This window comes from Mandrillus leucophaeus, unplaced genomic scaffold (genome assembly GCF_000951045.1).
Source record: "Mandrillus leucophaeus isolate KB7577 unplaced genomic scaffold, Mleu.le_1.0 Scaffold1063, whole genome shotgun sequence".
Taxonomy (NCBI): domain Eukaryota; kingdom Metazoa; phylum Chordata; class Mammalia; order Primates; family Cercopithecidae; genus Mandrillus; species Mandrillus leucophaeus.
Window position 1 is genome coordinate 314,737 of NW_012098799.1, and position 18,166 is coordinate 332,902.

Genomic DNA, 18,166 nt, shown 5'->3' on the forward strand with positions numbered 1-18,166 from the left:
CTCTTCTGTTGATTTTTACTCATTTATCTGTTTCTTTCCTTGTATGTAGGATGTAATTTCCTCTTCCTTTTTTCAAGTTTCTTACTGCAGAAACTTAGATTACTAATTTTAACCATTCTTTCTTCTTTTTGAATATTGACATTTACTGTTAAAATTTCTTCTAGGCTGGGTGTGGTGGCTCATGCCTGTAATCCCAGCACTTTGGAAGGCTGAGGTGGGCAGATCACATGAGGTCAGGAGTTCGAGACCAGCCTGGCCAACATGGTGAAACCTCGTCTCTGCTAAAAATACAAAAATTAGCCAGGAGTGGTGGCGGGTGCCTCTAATTCCAGCAACTTGGGATGCTGAGGCAGAGAGAATCACTTGAACCCAGGAGGCAAAGGTTGCAGTGTGCCAAGATCATGCCATTGCACTCCAGACTGGGCAACAGAGTGAGACTCCATCTCAAAAAAGAAAAACAAAAATCCTCTAAATTTTGCTTTTGCCCTACCCACAAATTTTATATGCTGTGTGTTCAACAAATTATTCTCAAACGTTTTTCCAAATTTGCTTGTGATTTCTTTTTTGGCACATGAGTTATTTAGATGTTTGTAATTTGATTTTCCAGTTATTTAGATGAGGTGTGGGAAATGAGTGATCAATATCTTATTTGTCATTAATTTCTTATTTAATTCTGTTGCTAAGAACATACTATATAAGGTTTCGGACTTTAGAAATTATTGAGAGATATTTTATGCTCCAGCATATGACTTATCTTGATAAGCATTCCATGTGAACATTTTAAAGAAGGTATATTCAGAAGCATTCAGTGTAGTGTTCTGTAAATATCAATCACATCTAATTGACAGTGTTTATATATTCTATATCTTTACTTTCTTTTTCAAACAGTTACTGAGAAAGGAATGTTTGTCAGTGATGATTGGGGATTTGTTCATTTCTTCCTTTAGTTCTGTAGATTTTGCTTTAAATATTTTGAAGCTGTGTCATTGGGAGAGACACATTTAGGATTGGTATGCCTTACTTTTGAATTTGTCCTTTTATTATTGTAAATACTCCCTTTCATCTCTGCTAATATTCCTTGTCTTGAAATACACTGTCTGACAATAATATAGCCATGCTACCTTTCTTGTAATAACTATTCATACAATATATAATTTTCCATAATTTCTAATTCTGTACTTACATATGTCTTCATATTTAAAGTTTGCCTCTTTTAAGACAACTGATCGTCTTTCTCTTTTATCTTAATCTGAAAATCTCTGCCTCCTAACTAAACTATTTGGATCAATTACATTTTGTGTAATCATCAATATAACTAGGTTTAACTCTGACATCTTGCTATTCATTTTCTTTTTGCTTCATTTAATTTTTGTTCTCCTGTTTCTCTTTTCCTGCCTTCTCTTATGCTTACCAAATACCTTTAGCAATGCATTTTACTTCCTTTAATGACTTTTTAGCTATGTATTTTTAAGTATTTTTATTTGACTTAGGTGGATTTAAGGATTGCCATCAGATATCTTATCTCATAAGCATCCTCAATTTTAATAATGTACTAATTCTCCACTTTAGATTTTAGACATGTAAGAAACTTAAAATGTTTAATTTGATTTTTCAAGCCTGTTCTTTTTGTTAATGCTGTCATGTATGCTATTGCTGCAAATGCCATAGACACAACTTTAAAATCAACTCATTTGTGCCTCAAAACCTCACACACCTTTTAAGAAATTAGGAAAAAATAAAAAGTAATCTGTTTACTTACATGTTTACCATTTCAGGTGCTCCTCTTTCCTCCAGTAGTTGTGAGTTTCCACCTGGTGTCATATTCAACAGCCTGAAGAACTTCCCTTAGCATTCTTTTTTTCCCCAACTTTTATTTTAAGTTCAGGGATATATGTGCAGGCTATGCAGGTTTGTTACGTAGGTAAATGCATCCCATGGTGGTTTGCTGCACAGATCATCCCATCACTTAGGTATTAAGCCCAGCATCCATTAGCTATTATTCCTAATGCCCTCCCTCTTCACCCTCTGGCAGGCCCCAGTGTGTATTGTTCCTAGCTATGTGTCCATGTGATCTTGTGATTCAGCTGCCACTTCTAAGTGAGAAGACAAGGTATTTGCTTTTCTGTTCCTGTGTTAGTTTGCTGAAGATAATGGCTTCCAGCTCCATTTATATCCCTGCAAAGGGCATAATCTCTTTCCTTTTACGTCTGCATAGTATTCTATGGTTCATATGTACCACATTTTCTTTATCCAGTCTATCATTGATGGGCATTTCGGTTGGTTCCAAGTCTTTGCTATTGTGAATAGTGCTGCAAAGAATATATGCATGCATATATCTTTATAACAGAACAATTTACATTCCTTTGGGTATATACCCAGTAATGGGATTGCTGTGTCGAATGGTATTTCTGCCTCTGGGTCTTTAAGGAATCATCACACTGTCTTCCACAATGGTTAAACTAATTTACACTCCCACCAAGAGTGTGAAAGTGTTCCTTTTTCTCCGCGACCTCACCACCCTCTATTGTTTCTAGACTTTTTAATAATTGCCGTTCTGGCTGACATGAGATGATATCTCATTGTGGTTTTGATTTGCATTTCTCTAGTGATCAGTGATGTTGAGCTTGTTTTCATATATTTTTTTGGCCACATGAATAGCTTCTTTGGAGAAGTGTCTGTTCATGTCCTTTGCCCACTTTTTAATGGAGTTGTTTTTTTCTTGTAAATTTGTTTAAGCTCCTTGTACACTCTGGATATTAGACCTTTGTCAGGTTGCAAAGATTTTCTCTCATTCTGTAGGTTGTCTGCTCATTCTTATGATAGTTTCTTTTGCTGTGCAGAAGCTCTTTAGTTTAATTAGATCCCATTTGTCAATTTCTGCTTTTGTTCCAATTGCTTTTGGTGTCCTCATCTTAAAATCTTTGCCAGTGCCTATATTCTGAATGGTATTGCCTGGGTTTTCTTCTGAGGTTTTTATAGTGTTGGGTTTTACATTTAAGTCTTTAATCCATCTTGAGTTGATTATTGTATATGGTGTAATAAAGGGATCCAGTTTCAGTTTTCTGCATATGGCTAGTCAGTTCTCCAAGCACCACTTATTAAACAGGAAATCCTTTCCCCATTGCTTGTATTTGTCAAGTTGGTCAAATATCAGATAACTGTAGGTGTGCAGTCTTATTTCTGAGATCTCCTCTGTTCCATTGGTCTATGTGTCTGTTTTTGTACCAGTACCATGCTGTTTTGGTTACTGTGGCCCAACAGTATAGTTTGAAGTTGAGTAATGTGATGCCTCCAGCTTTGTTCTTTTTGCTTAGGACTGCCTTGGCTATTTGGGCTCTTTTTTGGTTCCATATGAATTTTTAAAGTTTCTTCTAATTCTGTGAAGAATTTCAATGGTAGTTTAACGGGAATAGTATAGAATCTATAACTTTAGGCAGTTATGGGCATTTTAATTACATAGATTCTTTCTATCCATGAGCATGGAATGTTTTTCCATTTGTTTATGTCATCTCTGATTACTTTGAGCAGTGGTTTGTAGTTCTCCTTAAAGAGGTCCTTCACTTCCCTTATTAGCTATATTCCTAAGTATTTTATTCTTTTTGTGGCACTTGTGAATGGAAGTTAATTCTTTGGCTCTTAGCTTGCCTGTTGTTTCTGTATAGGAATGCGCTATCTCAGGCAGGCTCCACCCTGTTGCTGTTGGCTGGCTGGAATTCCAAACCATTGACTCTTATCTTGTGAGATGCCATGGAAGTGGGGCCTGCAGAACAATGCTGCTTGGCTCCCTGGATTCAGCCCCCTTCCTAGTGGTATGTACAGACCACCCACTTTGCCTGAGTTGCAGACACCTTTGTTGGGGATCCTGGGGTCAGAGCATGTAAAGCCCCTGGGTCTCTGTGTTTGCCTGAGCAGCTGCTTTGCTGAGACTCCACACAGCTCTGTGTGTTGGACCCAAGGCCCTGGTGGCGTAGGTTCACAAGGGGATCTCCTGATTCGTGGGTTGCAAAGATCTGTGGGAGAAGCATGGTTTCCCACGGTCACATAATCACTCATCGCTTCCCATGACTGGATGTGAGGGTTCCCTTGGCTCTGTGTTGCTCCCATTTGGGCCGTTGCCCCACCTGTCTTTTCTTTGTTCTAGATTTTAGACATGTAAGAAACTTAAAATGTTTAATTTGATTTTTCAAGCCTGTTCTTTTTGTTAATGCTGTCATGTATGCTATTGCTGCAAATGCCATAGACACAACTTTAAAATCAACTCATTTGTGCCTCAAAACCTCACACACCTTTTAAGAAATTAGGAAAAAATAAAAAGTAATCTGTTTACTTACATGTTTACCATTTCAGGTGCTCCTCTTTCCTCCAGTAGTTGTGAGTTTCCACCTGGTATCATATTCAACAGCCTGAAGAACTTCCCTTAGCATTCTTTTTTTCCCCAACTTTTATTTTAAGTTCAGGGATATATGTGCAGGCTATGCAGGTTTGTTACGTAGGTAAATGCATCCCATGGTGGTTTGCTGCACAGATCATCCCATCACTTAGGTATTAAGCCCAGCATCCATTAGCTATTATTCCTAATGCCCTCCCTCTTCACCCTCTGGCAGGCCCCAGTGTGTATTGTTCCTAGCTATGTGTCCATGTGATCTTGTGATTCAGCTGCCACTTCTAAGTGAGAAGACAAGGTATTTGCTTTTCTGTTCCTGTGTTAGTTTGCTGAAGATAATGGCTTCCAGCTCCATTTATATCCCTGCAAAGGGCATAATCTCTTTCCTTTTACGTCTGCATAGTATTCTATGGTTCATATGTACCACATTTTCTTTATCCAGTCTATCATTGATGGGCATTTCGGTTGGTTCCAAGTCTTTGCTATTGTGAATAGTGCTGCAAAGAATATATGCATGCATATATCTTTATAACAGAACAATTTACATTCCTTTGGGTATATACCCAGTAATGGGATTGCTGTGTCGAATGGTATTTCTGCCTCTGGGTCTTTAAGGAATCATCACACTGTCTTCCACAATGGTTAAACTAATTTACACTCCCACCAAGAGTGTGAAAGTGTTCCTTTTTCTCCGCGACCTCACCACCCTCTATTGTTTCTAGACTTTTTAATAATTGCCGTTCTGGCTGACATGAGATGATATCTCATTGTGGTTTTGATTTGCATTTCTCTAGTGATCAGTGATGTTGAGCTTGTTTTCATATATTTTTTTGGCCACATGAATAGCTTCTTTGGAGAAGTGTCTGTTCATGTCCTTTGCCCACTTTTTAATGGAGTTGTTTTTTTCTTGTAAATTTGTTTAAGCTCCTTGTACACTCTGGATATTAGACCTTTGTCAGGTTGCAAAGATTTTCTCTCATTCTGTAGGTTGTCTGCTCATTCTTATGATAGTTTCTTTTGCTGTGCAGAAGCTCTTTAGTTTAATTAGATCCCATTTGTCAATTTCTGCTTTTGTTCCAATTGCTTTTGGTGTCCTCATCTTAAAATCTTTGCCAGTGCCTATATTCTGAATGGTATTGCCTGGGTTTTCTTCTGAGGTTTTTATAGTGTTGGGTTTTACATTTAAGTCTTTAATCCATCTTGAGTTGATTATTGTATATGGTGTAATAAAGGGATCCAGTTTCAGTTTTCTGCATATGGCTAGTCAGTTCTCCAAGCACCACTTATTAAACAGGAAATCCTTTCCCCATTGCTTGTATTTGTCAAGTTGGTCAAATATCAGATAACTGTAGGTGTGCAGTCTTATTTCTGAGATCTCCTCTGTTCCATTGGTCTATGTGTCTGTTTTTGTACCAGTACCATGCTGTTTTGGTTACTGTGGCCCAACAGTATAGTTTGAAGTTGAGTAATGTGATGCCTCCAGCTTTGTTCTTTTTGCTTAGGACTGCCTTGGCTATTTGGGCTCTTTTTTGGTTCCATATGAATTTTTAAAGTTTCTTCTAATTCTGTGAAGAATTTCAATGGTAGTTTAACGGGAATAGTATAGAATCTATAACTTTAGGCAGTTATGGGCATTTTAATTACATAGATTCTTTCTATCCATGAGCATGGAATGTTTTTCCATTTGTTTATGTCATCTCTGATTACTTTGAGCAGTGGTTTGTAGTTCTCCTTAAAGAGGTCCTTCACTTCCCTTATTAGCTATATTCCTAAGTATTTTATTCTTTTTTTGGCACTTGTGAATGGAAGTTAATTCTTTGGCTCTTAGCTTGCCTGTTGTTTCTGTATAGGAATGCGCTATCTCAGGCAGGCTCCACCCTGTTGCTGGTGGCTGGCTGGAATTCCAAACCATTGACTCTTATCTTGTGAGATGCCATGGAAGTGGGGCCTGCAGAACAATGCTGCTTGGCTCCCTGGATTCAGCCCCCTTCCTAGTGGTATGTACAGACCACCCACTTTGCCTGAGTTGCAGACACCTTTGTTGGGGATCCTGGGGTCAGAGCATGTAAAGCCCCTGGGTCTCTGTGTTTGCCTGAGCAGCTGCTTTGCTGAGACTCCACACAGCTCTGTGTGTTGGACCCAAGGCCCTGGTGGCGTAGGTTCACAAGGGGATCTCCTGATTCGTGGGTTGCAAAGATCTGTGGGAGAAGCATGGTTTCCCACGGTCACATAATCACTCATCGCTTCCCATGACTGGATGTGAGGGTTCCCTTGGCTCAGTGTTGCTCCCAGTTGGGCCGTTGCCCCACCTGTCTTTTCTTTGTTCTCCATCGGTTGAGTTGTTTCCTGATCAGTCCTAAAGTGAGTACCTGGATATTTCAGTTGAAGATACTGTATTCACTCACCCCTTTTGTTCCTCTCTGTGAATGCCGTGGACTACAGCTGCTTCTAATCGACCGTCTTGGTCCTCTTAGCATTCTTTTAATGAAGTTCTGTTGGCAACAAATTCTCTCAGCTTTAGTTGACGTGAAAAAGTCTTAATTTTACCTTCATTTATGAAGTATATGATCACTGAACATAAAATTCTAGGTTGACAGATGTGCGTTTGTTGCTCTAGTTTTTACTTTATTCTTTTTAAAGATGATTTTATCTTCTGTCCTCCATGTTATCTGATATGACACCCTTGGATATTTCTCTTTTTTTCTCTTATTAAGCTTTATTTTAATGAGTTTGAAAATTCTGTGACAGATTTTTGGTCAGGGTATTTCCATTAAAAAGTGCTGATTTTAAAAACTAATAACTTAAAACTGCCACATGCAAAAAAAAGGGGATCCTTTTTTTTAAAACATTCTCTTTTCCTTCTGAAGGTTTTACAATGCATTGTTATCATTAACCAGTCTTTTACTATTAAACTTAAAAGGCTAATTGAAACAAACAGTTCTGAGACCATTCTTCCACCACTGATTAAAACTGGGGTGGCAGGTATTAGGGATAATATTCATCTAGACTTCTGAGCTTTCTGTCAAACTTGGTGACGTTGCCAGCTCCAACAGCCTTCTTGTCCCTTGCTTTGATGACACATCATCATGATATGATGTCTATCTCATATCATGAACAGCAAAATGACTCAGAGGAGGATAGTGTGAGATACTGTCAACACACATGGGTTTGCCAGGAGCCATATCAATGACAATGACTGCAGCATCACCAGACTTCAAGAACTCCTGTCAGCCTGAAATAAATTTCCTCTCCATGCAAAATAACCCATAGAAACAGATAACCCTGCAGGTTAACAATAATTTCCCTATGTTTTCATTTTGATGTTTATCAAGCTGTTCTAGCAAATCTATTCTATAATCTCTTTTGTATCACAATTTATTATTCATCTCTCGGCAGTCTGTTTCCTGTCTTCACTATAATTGTTCTCTCTATAATCACCAATGACCTTTTTATTTTCGAAGATAGAGAAAATGTTTCAAATTCTAGACCTCTATGTGGCATTTGAAACTGTTGTGGATGTCTTCTTCAGAACACTCCTTCCCTTTGTCTGTAATGACATAACTTTTCACTTACACTGAATTGTTGTCATGTGGCTGACACTCATTTTGCAAATTTTGCTGCTGGTAGTTTTGATCCTACCAGAAGATGTCAAAAGAAATTATTCAGACCAGTTTCACACATGTACTGACAATGACACCTATCTAATAACTACTGTCTGGCCAACAATGATTATAAGACACTATGGGTTGTATGAAGCATCACAATTTCAAAGATGTTAAAATCTGAAAGAAATGTGCCTCTTAGAATCATTGGCATATGACCTTATGGTTTGAAGAGAACTGATCTGTGTTGCTTGAATTCAAGGCTTTAAGACATAATGTAAACCTTTTTATATATCCTCTGAACTTACCTCTTTTGCAGTAAAATAACTTCATCAACTAATGGGCTTTTAAGAGGTTGCAATGAGATAATGCATGTAAAGTATGTAATGCAGATAAAGTATCAGAGTCAGTAAGCATCATAATAAGTACTTAACGAATGATAGTAGTAGTAGTTGTAACAGCAGTAGTAGTTATAATAGTGGTAACATTATATTTTGAATAAAATAGTAGTAGAAGTAACATATGATATTTTCAGTAAAGCTTTAACTTTAACCATGTTACTGAATTTAATATTCTAAAATGCTAAGACTCTTATATGTTTACTGAAGGCATTCTTCCTCTCAGAGTTTAAGTAACCTTAATAAATAATAACCGCTTTTCAGAGATTTGCAACAACTGAATTAGATAATGCATGTGAAATATATTTGACAGTTTATTAGTTGAAGAAGTACCTAAGATTTCCAGCACAACATGAATTATAATATATCTTTGTTGGTTCTAAAATTCTAAGGAAGATGATACAGACTTATTGAAGTTAAACTCAGAAAAGTGATTCCATCTAATAATTTCTTTTATGTTTTTTTGTCCAGATTGAATAAAATATATATAAAAGTATATAACAGTTATGAAATATGTGGCTTAGTGTGTGACAAATAAGCCCTCAGTAAAAGGTAGTTATTATTATTGGAATTATTGTTAGTGACACCTGATATTTTCAATGGTAGTTCATATCTACTTTTCCTCTTTGGCCAAATCAGGAATTTCAAAAATATTGAAGATTGCCTCATGATATTTGCTAAACTTATTTAATTTTTCTGAAGTTAACTTCATAAAACAACGTGTGCCTTTCAGAATTTTTATAAAAATGAATGAGATGATGAATTTAAAGTGTTTTGTTGCCAGTATTGCTGTTATTTATATTTACCAGACATGATAATATCGCATGAATTACTATTGGTTGAAATAAAAATGCTAAGACAAACAAACACATTTGCTGAACTTAACTCTCTAGCGCTTAAATAACTTAATGCATTAACATAGAACAGCAGTTCTCAAGCTCTTTGGTGTCAGGACCCCTTTATACGCTTCAAAATAATTGAGGGTTCCAAAAGAGTTTTTGCTTATGTGGCTTATATTTATTGATATTTATGGTATTAGAAATTAAAACTGAGAAATGTTTAAAATATTTAGGAGTAATTTTATTTTCAAAAATAATAATAAACCCATCTAAGGTTAACATAAAAACATATTTTTGAAAACTATAATCTCCAAAACAAATCAGAGAGAAAACAGGCGCATTATTTTATAGTTTTGAAAATTTATTGTTTTATTTATTTATTTATTTTAGATGGAATTTTGTTCTGTCACCCAGACTGGAGTGCGGTGGCGAGATCTCAGCCCACTGTGACCTCTGCCTCCTGGGTTCAAGCGATTCTCCTGCCTCAGCCTCCCAAGTAGCTGGGATTATAAGCACATGCTATCATCCCTGGCTAATTTTTGTATTTTTAGTAGAGACTGAGTGGCACCATGTTGACCGGGCTGGTCTTGAACTCCTGACTTCAGGTGATCTGCCCACCTCAGCCTTTCAAAGTGCTGTGATTACAGGCGTGAGCCACTGCACCCGGCCCACAGTTTTGAAAATCTCTTTTAATATCTTGTTTGACAGAAAGAAAGCTAGGTTCTCATATATGTATCCACATTCAACCAGTTGTGATATGTTGTTGTGGTTGAAATTTATGAAGAAAATGCAGTTTTAAAGACAGTTAGGAAAGGAAAACCTAGCAAGCTTTCTAAAAGTCTCAGAGCCCCCTAGGGTCCTTGAACCACACCTTGAGAACTACTGACACTTACCTTTTATTTTTTTTTAAAGTATTGAATAAGACAGTGTGTACAACATATATTGTTATTAATGCTGCTTGTGTTGTTGCTTTTTATAATTTCCTCATATGTTTGCAATAACTTGAATTTCTTCTTGTTTTGTTGATTGCATTCATGGTTTCTAAAAACAAAAGAAAATGAATGACAGTGCAGATTTGGTAAAGTGGTTAAGCTACTTTGCCAAGTAATACCTGTCTTATAAAGTTTTTAACTAAATTGAGATAATACATTCTACATCTGTAATGTCAGTAATATGCATGGTTCAGTGCCTGGCACAAAGGATACACTCAATAAATAGCAGCTATTAGAATCACCCTTTCCTCAATGCACAAAATATTATACAAATAGATGCCAGGGATAAAACTGGTCTCATCTACCCAATAACAGCTTCAGCTCATCTACAGTGACTTTGCTACCCTCTCTTGTTGTCCCTTGACAAGGCCTACTTTAGGCTCAAGAGTCCCTTAGACAAGTGAATAAATCATTTAATAGAAGTGAGCTAACATTGTGATAGAAGTGACTAATCTCCAGAGTTAGTCCCTGAATGATACCAACTTCCGCCAATCTTATGGCCTGTGTGTGAGGCCTTCCTCAGAAACGTCCAAGTGTGTCTATGAATACTTAGAATATATGCAGCATTTCCTGTGGGAAATTGAAGGTACATGCCTGAGTCATGATGCTTCCAGGGAAAGCAAATTCCCCAGATTGAGTTTCTAGCCCCACACTGTGGTATCTAGTGTTGGGTTGTTGGCAAGGTAGGAGATTGAAGAGGGAAACACCACTCCTGCATCGTTTATTGCTTTTGCTGTAAGGAACCTGGAAAGGTATCACGGAGTTTCCTACCAACACTTTGTCAGAAAATGGCCTTCTTCCCTGCAGTTGTTTCAAACCGGCGATTGAATGTTTCTACTTAGGGATCCGAATTTTTTTTTTTTTTTTGCTGGTTTCTTAGCCCTGACATGACATTCCTTTTCTGATTTTAAAAGACACACTGCACATTAACTGTCCTATGGGATCCGATTTTTTTTTTTTTTTTTTTTGCTCTGGAAGGAATCACTTCCAGGGTTCACTGTGGCCAATCAGTTTTGGAGAGTTTTTAAAATCTGAGGTTTAACAGTGATGTTACTCTGTTTCAGAAAGGACCTCTATGTCTTCTTTTCTCTTTTTTTTATTTGAAAAAAATTATTAAGCTTTCTGTTTAGTAGTTGACTTTCAAAGATTACAAAAGTAGAATTATAAAATAAAGCCCGTGAACTCATCATCCAGCTCCAAGATTTATCAGCTTGTGGACGGTCTTGTTTCATCCATACTTTCATCCACTTCTCCCTCCCGTATTATTTTGAAATGACTCCAGACATCGTAATACTTCATCCTTAAGTGTTTTAGTATGCACATCTAAAAATAAAAGAGCTATCTTTTTATATAACCACAATATCAACACCTCCCCTAAAAATTAATGAACAATAATTATTTAATATCATCCAAAGGCTATCATTGTTCAGATTTTTAATTGTGTTATGAAAAATTTTAACATGTTTTTGCTTTCATCAAGATCCCAAGAAGTTCCACATATTATCATTACTTGACAGGTCTTTTAAGTATCTCTTAATGTATAAGTTCCCCCTCTAACATTTTCTCTTGTAAATTTTTTTAAAGAAACTCTTCCTTCTTTTAAACATCTTATATTAACTTTCTGCAGACTAATCTGCCACTAAAATATGTTATTAAGGTTAAGCCAATACTGATGTCCTTAGGGCATGCTTGATCTGCGCTCTTTATAGAGATTGCCTTACATTTATGATTTTTCAAATGAAGATTCTAACAACACAGTCTGGCAGCGTTCTTAACTTTTTTTTTTTTTTAACTCTTAAGAAATATATTTTGTGTGGTTCTGCTATACTCTATATTTCCAAATTCCTGTTGAAATTTCCCTAGGCATTTCATCAAACTTGGTGAAAAATCACTTTCTCTTTTCTCCTTCTAATAATTGCCACTCCACCCCGTCCAGGTGCAAAGGTGTCTTCTTTAGGATCTGGCCATGCACTACTTGAGGAGACTTATTGTTTGCAGTGCCTCCTCATTTTCAGTCTTTCCTACTTTCCTGAATGGTGTGCCTAGGTTCAGATCTATAGATAGGCATGGAACAATACCCAGGGAAGTCTTGTCGTATCTGTGTGGCTTCCTCATCCTGTTACTTGGCTTCCTACTCTAGGAAAAGGCCAGTCATTTTAGAAATTCCATGTCTGAGGAAGAAGACTTAAAGATCACTTTCAAAACACTGTCTCCCTTCTGTGTTCCGAGAGATTAAACATCAGTCAGCATTCTCAGCAAGCTCTAGCAAAGAAGCATTGACCCATTTTTTTTCCCTCTTGATCATCCAGCCAGACACTCTATACCTGACTAGGCATGTTAACACAACTGGTAAGGACTTTCTGCTTCAGATTTGCCACAACTACTCATGTGTTCCTTAAGGTCAGCAAGGATCTCTGAGAATCCTTTTCTGTCTCCCCTCACAGTTCATGATGTAGACACGTACCAGCCCAGGATTCCTAATAATCTCTGATGGAATCCCACAAGTACAATCTGAACTTCCCAGGCTTTGACTTCCTGTGGACCCAAGAGAGGATAGCAATCTCTATCTCTGTTTATTATCTATTTAGCTCTATGTATTGATGCAGGACCTCTTGAAGACCTACTGTGGTTATTTCTGAAAGTTTCCAGATTTCTTTCTTATGCTCAGGCACAAAATCACCTTCTTCTGCCACCTCTTCATTGATATTTTCTGACTGTGGGCCTATTTATTGAAGGAAATGCTTCTCTAGAGTACTACCTCTCAGTATTCTTAAAAACACAAAAGCTCAAAATTCCACACAGAAACTGGAGGACTGCATCTCTCCCAACTCTACATTTCACCCTCTCTTGACTTTGAAACATTGCTTATGCCCAGAGACTCAAAATAAAACAAACAAACAAACAAAAATCCTTGCTAACAAGATAATCCTTTCAGTCTCTGCTTATTGACTATTTCATAGTATTTCGTAGTATGTTAGTATTTCATACTATTTCATAGTAGTTAGACTCTTCCCAACCAACCCTAATAGGCTATTATTACTATTACAGGTGGTATGTGTCTCATTTTTATTGAATTTGGAAGATGATATGCTAAAGAAAGAATGATTGACTTTATTAATGTCATCAAGTACAGATGTTAATTTATTCATTGATCCAACAAATACTTATTGAGTGCCTTCTATGAGCCAGGACGATTCTTGGAAATCCAACAAATTTGACACAACCGTGTCTCTAATATAGTTAATATCAATGAGGGTAATTCCATGCCTTCTATAGAATTTAGGGAGAAGGCATTCCTAACATGAAAAACACTATCATTTTCTGATGCCATACTGCTAGTGTTTCATGTGACTATCGATTATGCCGTGAATAGCTTTCAACAAATATCAGGTCTGAATTTCCTTCCGTAAAGTGCGAATTAATGTATGCCATTGAATACATCTGTTCAGTCCTTCAGTATTCTATAACAACGCCCTTCCTTTTTTCTTCCTTTAGGTGTATCAGTTCCTATCCCTGTGATTGGACTGAGGGACGAAGACAAGGTGTTCGTGAACAACACGACGTGCGTGCTCAACGACCCAAATTTCGTTCTTATTGGGTCCTTCGTAGCTTTCTTCATACCGCTGACGATTATGGTGATTACGTATTGCCTGACGATCTACGTTCTTCGCCGACAAGCTTTGATGTTACTGCACGGCCACACCGAGGAACCGCCTGGACTAAGTCTGGATTTCCTGAAGTGCTGCAAGAGGAATACGGCCGAGGAAGAGAACGCTGCAAACCCTAACCAAGACCAGAACGCACGCCGAAGAAGGAAGAAGGAGAGACGTCCTAGGGGCACCATGCAGGCTATCAACAATGAAAGAAAAGCTTCGAAAGTCCTTGGGATTGTTTTCTTTGTGTTTCTGATCATGTGGTGCCCATTTTTCATTACCAATATTCTGTCGGTTCTTTGTGAGAAGTCCTGTAACCAAAAGCTCATGGAAAAGCTTCTGAATGTGTTCGTTTGGATTGGCTATGTGTGTTCAGGAATCAATCCTCTGGTGTATACTCTCTTCAACAAAATTTACCGAAGGGCATTCTCCAACTATTTGCGCTGCAATTATAAGGTAGAGAAAAAGCCTCCTGTCAGGCAAATTCCAAGAGTTGCCGCCACTGCTTTGTCAGGGAGGGAGCTTAATGTTAACATTTATCGGCATACCAATGAACCGGTGATCAAGAAAGCCAGTGACAATGAGCCCGGTATAGAGATGCAAGTTGAGAATTTAGAGTTACCAGTAAATCCCTCCAGTGTGGTTAGCGAAAGGATTAGTAGTGTGTGAGAAAGAACAGCACAGTCTTTTCCTACAGTACAAGCTACACGTGTAGGAAAATTTTCTTCTTTTTCTGTTGGTCTTAACTAATGTAAATATTGCTGTCTGAAAAAAGATGTTTTTACATATAGCTTTGCAACCTTGTACTTTACAATCATGCTTACATTAGTGAGATTTAGGGTTCTATATTTACTGTTTATAGTAGATGGAGACTAACTTATTTTGATTGTTTGATGAATAAAATGTTTATTTTTGCCCTCCCTCCCTTCTTTCCTTCCTTTTTTTCCTTTCTTCCTTCCTTTCTCTCTTTCTTTTGTGCATATGGCAATGTTCATGTTCATCTCAGGTGGCATTTGCAAGTGACCAGAATGAGGCACATGACAGTGGTTATATTTCAACCACACCTAAATTAACAAAACCAGTGGATATTTGTTCCGGGTTAACAGTAAATATACACTTTAAATTCTTGCTCTGCTCATCTACACATATAAACACAGTAAGATAGGTTCTGCTTTCTGATACATCTGTCAGTGAGTCAGAGGCAGAACTTAGTCTTGTTCATATAGGGGCAAAATTTGACATTGTCAGAATGTTGTGTCGGTATTTACTGCAATGTCTGTCCCTAAACATAGTGGTATTTTAACATAGCAGCTGGTTAACCAGGACTACAGAAGTGGAAGGATGATGAGATATAATACACCAAATAACTTTTCACTTCTTAAAGACAATGTTCAAATTCTGGCTATTACAACAAGCAAACTGAAATTAGTGTTTTCATTCTGGTCCTTAGTAAATTCCTAATTCTATGATTAAACTGGGAAATGAAATCCCAGAGTTATTTCCCAATCCAGGATTCAACATCAATTGGGTTTTGATCTCAGCATCCTGGAAATGTGTGTGCTTCACACAAAGTGAAATTAGTATTTTGAGCCTTATTAAAATATTTTCTTAATTATGGTACCTCTATCTATAGGACTTAATTTAGCAGTCCATTTTTGAGTAAAACTTGTATTGGAAGTAGAGAAGGTAGAAACTTTGGACGTTTTACTTGATTAAGGACTACAGAATTGGGCCCTTAGAATGTGGAAAAAAAAAAGTAATTAAAAAGACACTTTTACCGAACTCTAGGAATTACAGAAATACAGAGTTTCCATTTGGATTTTAAGCAAAATTTATCTCATTTTCAGATCCTTCCAAACTCTCTAGTGCAGGAAAAGGCTGCAGCTAATTTGTGAAAGTGGCAAGCTCTTCATTGCACTGCAATTACGTACCAGAAGTTTAAATCTTTGTTAAAATATAGTGTTGTGTTACAATAAGTGTTGGCCATCGTTTCTTTCGTGGGCCTGCTGCTCTCTAAGAATTCAGTAGCATTTTAATAGTTTCTAAACCGTGAAAGGTTTTCAAGCATTGCTAAAGTCAGACCATTCAGTCTATGCTGTGTGCAGAGTATACAAGTGTTTCTAGTAACAGTATTTCCGTATGTGTCCATTTCACACAACTGTGGATAAACTTCCGAAGAATTTATGATGCTAGTTCTTACACTTGACAGTTACTTACACATCTGAGAGGGTGCCTCTCAGTATCTTAAAATTGGTTAATGAAAAATCTGAATTTCTAAAACCCCTGGTCTGTGTTCTCAACACACAGCATAGATAAATCCAATAGTCTGCCACAGGGGCAGTGGAAGAGCTGCTGTATTTGAGGAAACTCATACAGTCTCTATTTGATTTGCAACACTGCCAAACATCAGTCAATTGCTTGAGCATGCCCAAGTATAACACGAAAGTCAAGTCTACCTGCCTTGCCTGTTAGGTCTGTTGAAGTGCATGTTAAAATAATTATATGAAACAGAATGAGATGATTTAATTCTTACCGAAATGAAAATGTCTGAAGAAACACAGCATGCATTTAGCATGAGTTCTGCACATACAGATGGTGCCCTGCATGTATGCCATGTATGTTGCATGAATCCATCGATTTGTATTAATGTAGGGCAGAATAGCTGATGGAACAAGGACTGAAGAAAATCCTTCAGCAATCCTTTAAAAGACCATGCATTCAGATCTGAAGTAGTGTGAATGTTAGAAAAAATTGGAAACATCTGATTTCTGAACTATCAGGGCAAGCTCATAGCACATGTTTTACAAAGAAATAAAATATAAACCACAGATTTCCGAAAGTACTAGCAATAAGTTGAATGATAATAGCTTACAGCACATTTGTTAATGATTCTTATGTCATCAAGTAGTAGTACTTAATAGTACCCAACATGGTAATTATCCTCAAATTGTGTGCTATTCGTAAGTTCTGTGCAGTTTGGTATGAAACAAATATACTCATTTGGATATAAATCTTACCCTTCAATGTTAAATCTACAAACTTTTATAAATGTTTTAAAAGAAGTCCATGTGATAAATGTAAAGGTGATGAATTTACCATCAAATCATTTTGATGTATTATTATATATGTATATCTGTGTAAGACACGTGCAACAGACTGCCTTATATTATTTTCTGTAATTCTTCTCCTTTGTCAAATGGTATTTTTTGTGAATGGTTGCAAAGTGTTGTCTTATTCCTAATTCCTGTATGTTATCCACTACAGGTTTTGTGAGACTTCCTATTAATTTATTAAATTTATTAAATGTTGGCTAATCTGTCACATGTCTTTTTTCCCCCCGAATCTTTCAAGGGAAAAATATACCACTTGACTTCATTTTCATAGAAAATGAAATTGAATCCTGTAAAATAAGTTGACAAAGACAAACCAGAAAAGATCACTTTCTTTTCAGTAATGATGTGGGTACTCAAAGACTACAGCATCAGAGGAAAAACAAGAGGTGTGAATGACAAAAACAATATCAACAACAGCATCACCAATTCCTCATGAACAAAATAACCACACTCCCAAATTGTTCTGCCTTCCTTACTTGAGCAAGGACTGGGGTGGTTCACATGCTCTCCTTGTTATAGCTGTCAGTACTGGCTTATTCCCACTAGAATCTAAGCTCCTCAAGGACAAAAAGGACCGTGTTTATTCTGTAGATGGTTTTGTCTCCAACAGTTAGCAGCATCTCTACATTCAACATGTATTCATTGAGTATTAATATTTGCTAGTACCAGGCCTGGTGGCTCATGCCTGTAATCCCAGCACTTTGGGAGGCTGAAGTAGGAGAACCACTTGAATTCAGGAGCTTGAGATCAGTCTGGGCAACACAGCAAGACCACATCTCCAATAAAAATAAAAAAATAATTAGCCGGGCACTAGGGTGCATGCCTGTAGTCCCAGCTACTTGGGAGGCTGAGGCAAGATTGCTTGAGCCCAGGAGGTAGATGCTACAGTGAGCCATGATCATGTCACTGCACTACAGCCTGGGAGACAGAGTGAGACACTCTCAAAAAAAGATAAGAAAAGAAAAAAATTTGCAAGAATTGTGTTATCTGTTCCAGTTGCCAAACTAGGTCTTACAACTCCCAGTTCTTCACTCATGAGGTGTGGCATGTTAATTTATATCTTATCTCAATTGGCTTTAGAGACATGATACTAAAACAACTCTCTTCTTCCATACCTGGAGCCAGGGATGACAAAATACACTGACCTTTTGTTTCAACATATATGCTTTTTTGATGCTGGGTGGG

General features: G+C 37.2%; 1 protein-coding gene across 3 annotated transcripts in view; it reads left to right on the forward strand.

Moving 5' to 3' along the window:
- HTR2C (5-hydroxytryptamine (serotonin) receptor 2C, G protein-coupled) overlaps nucleotides 1-17,177 on the forward strand; it is a 306,150-nt gene extending 288,973 nt beyond the window's left edge. For all 3 annotated transcript variants that reach the window (XM_011984367.1, XM_011984374.1, XM_011984382.1), the window contains one exon: nucleotides 13,711-17,177. In XM_011984367.1, the coding sequence (XP_011839757.1) occupies nucleotides 13,711-14,537 (827 nt within the window). In that variant the 3' untranslated portion in view covers nucleotides 14,538-17,177. The remainder of the gene's footprint in view (nucleotides 1-13,710) is intronic.
- The last annotated feature ends 989 nt before the right edge of the window (nucleotides 17,178-18,166 follow it).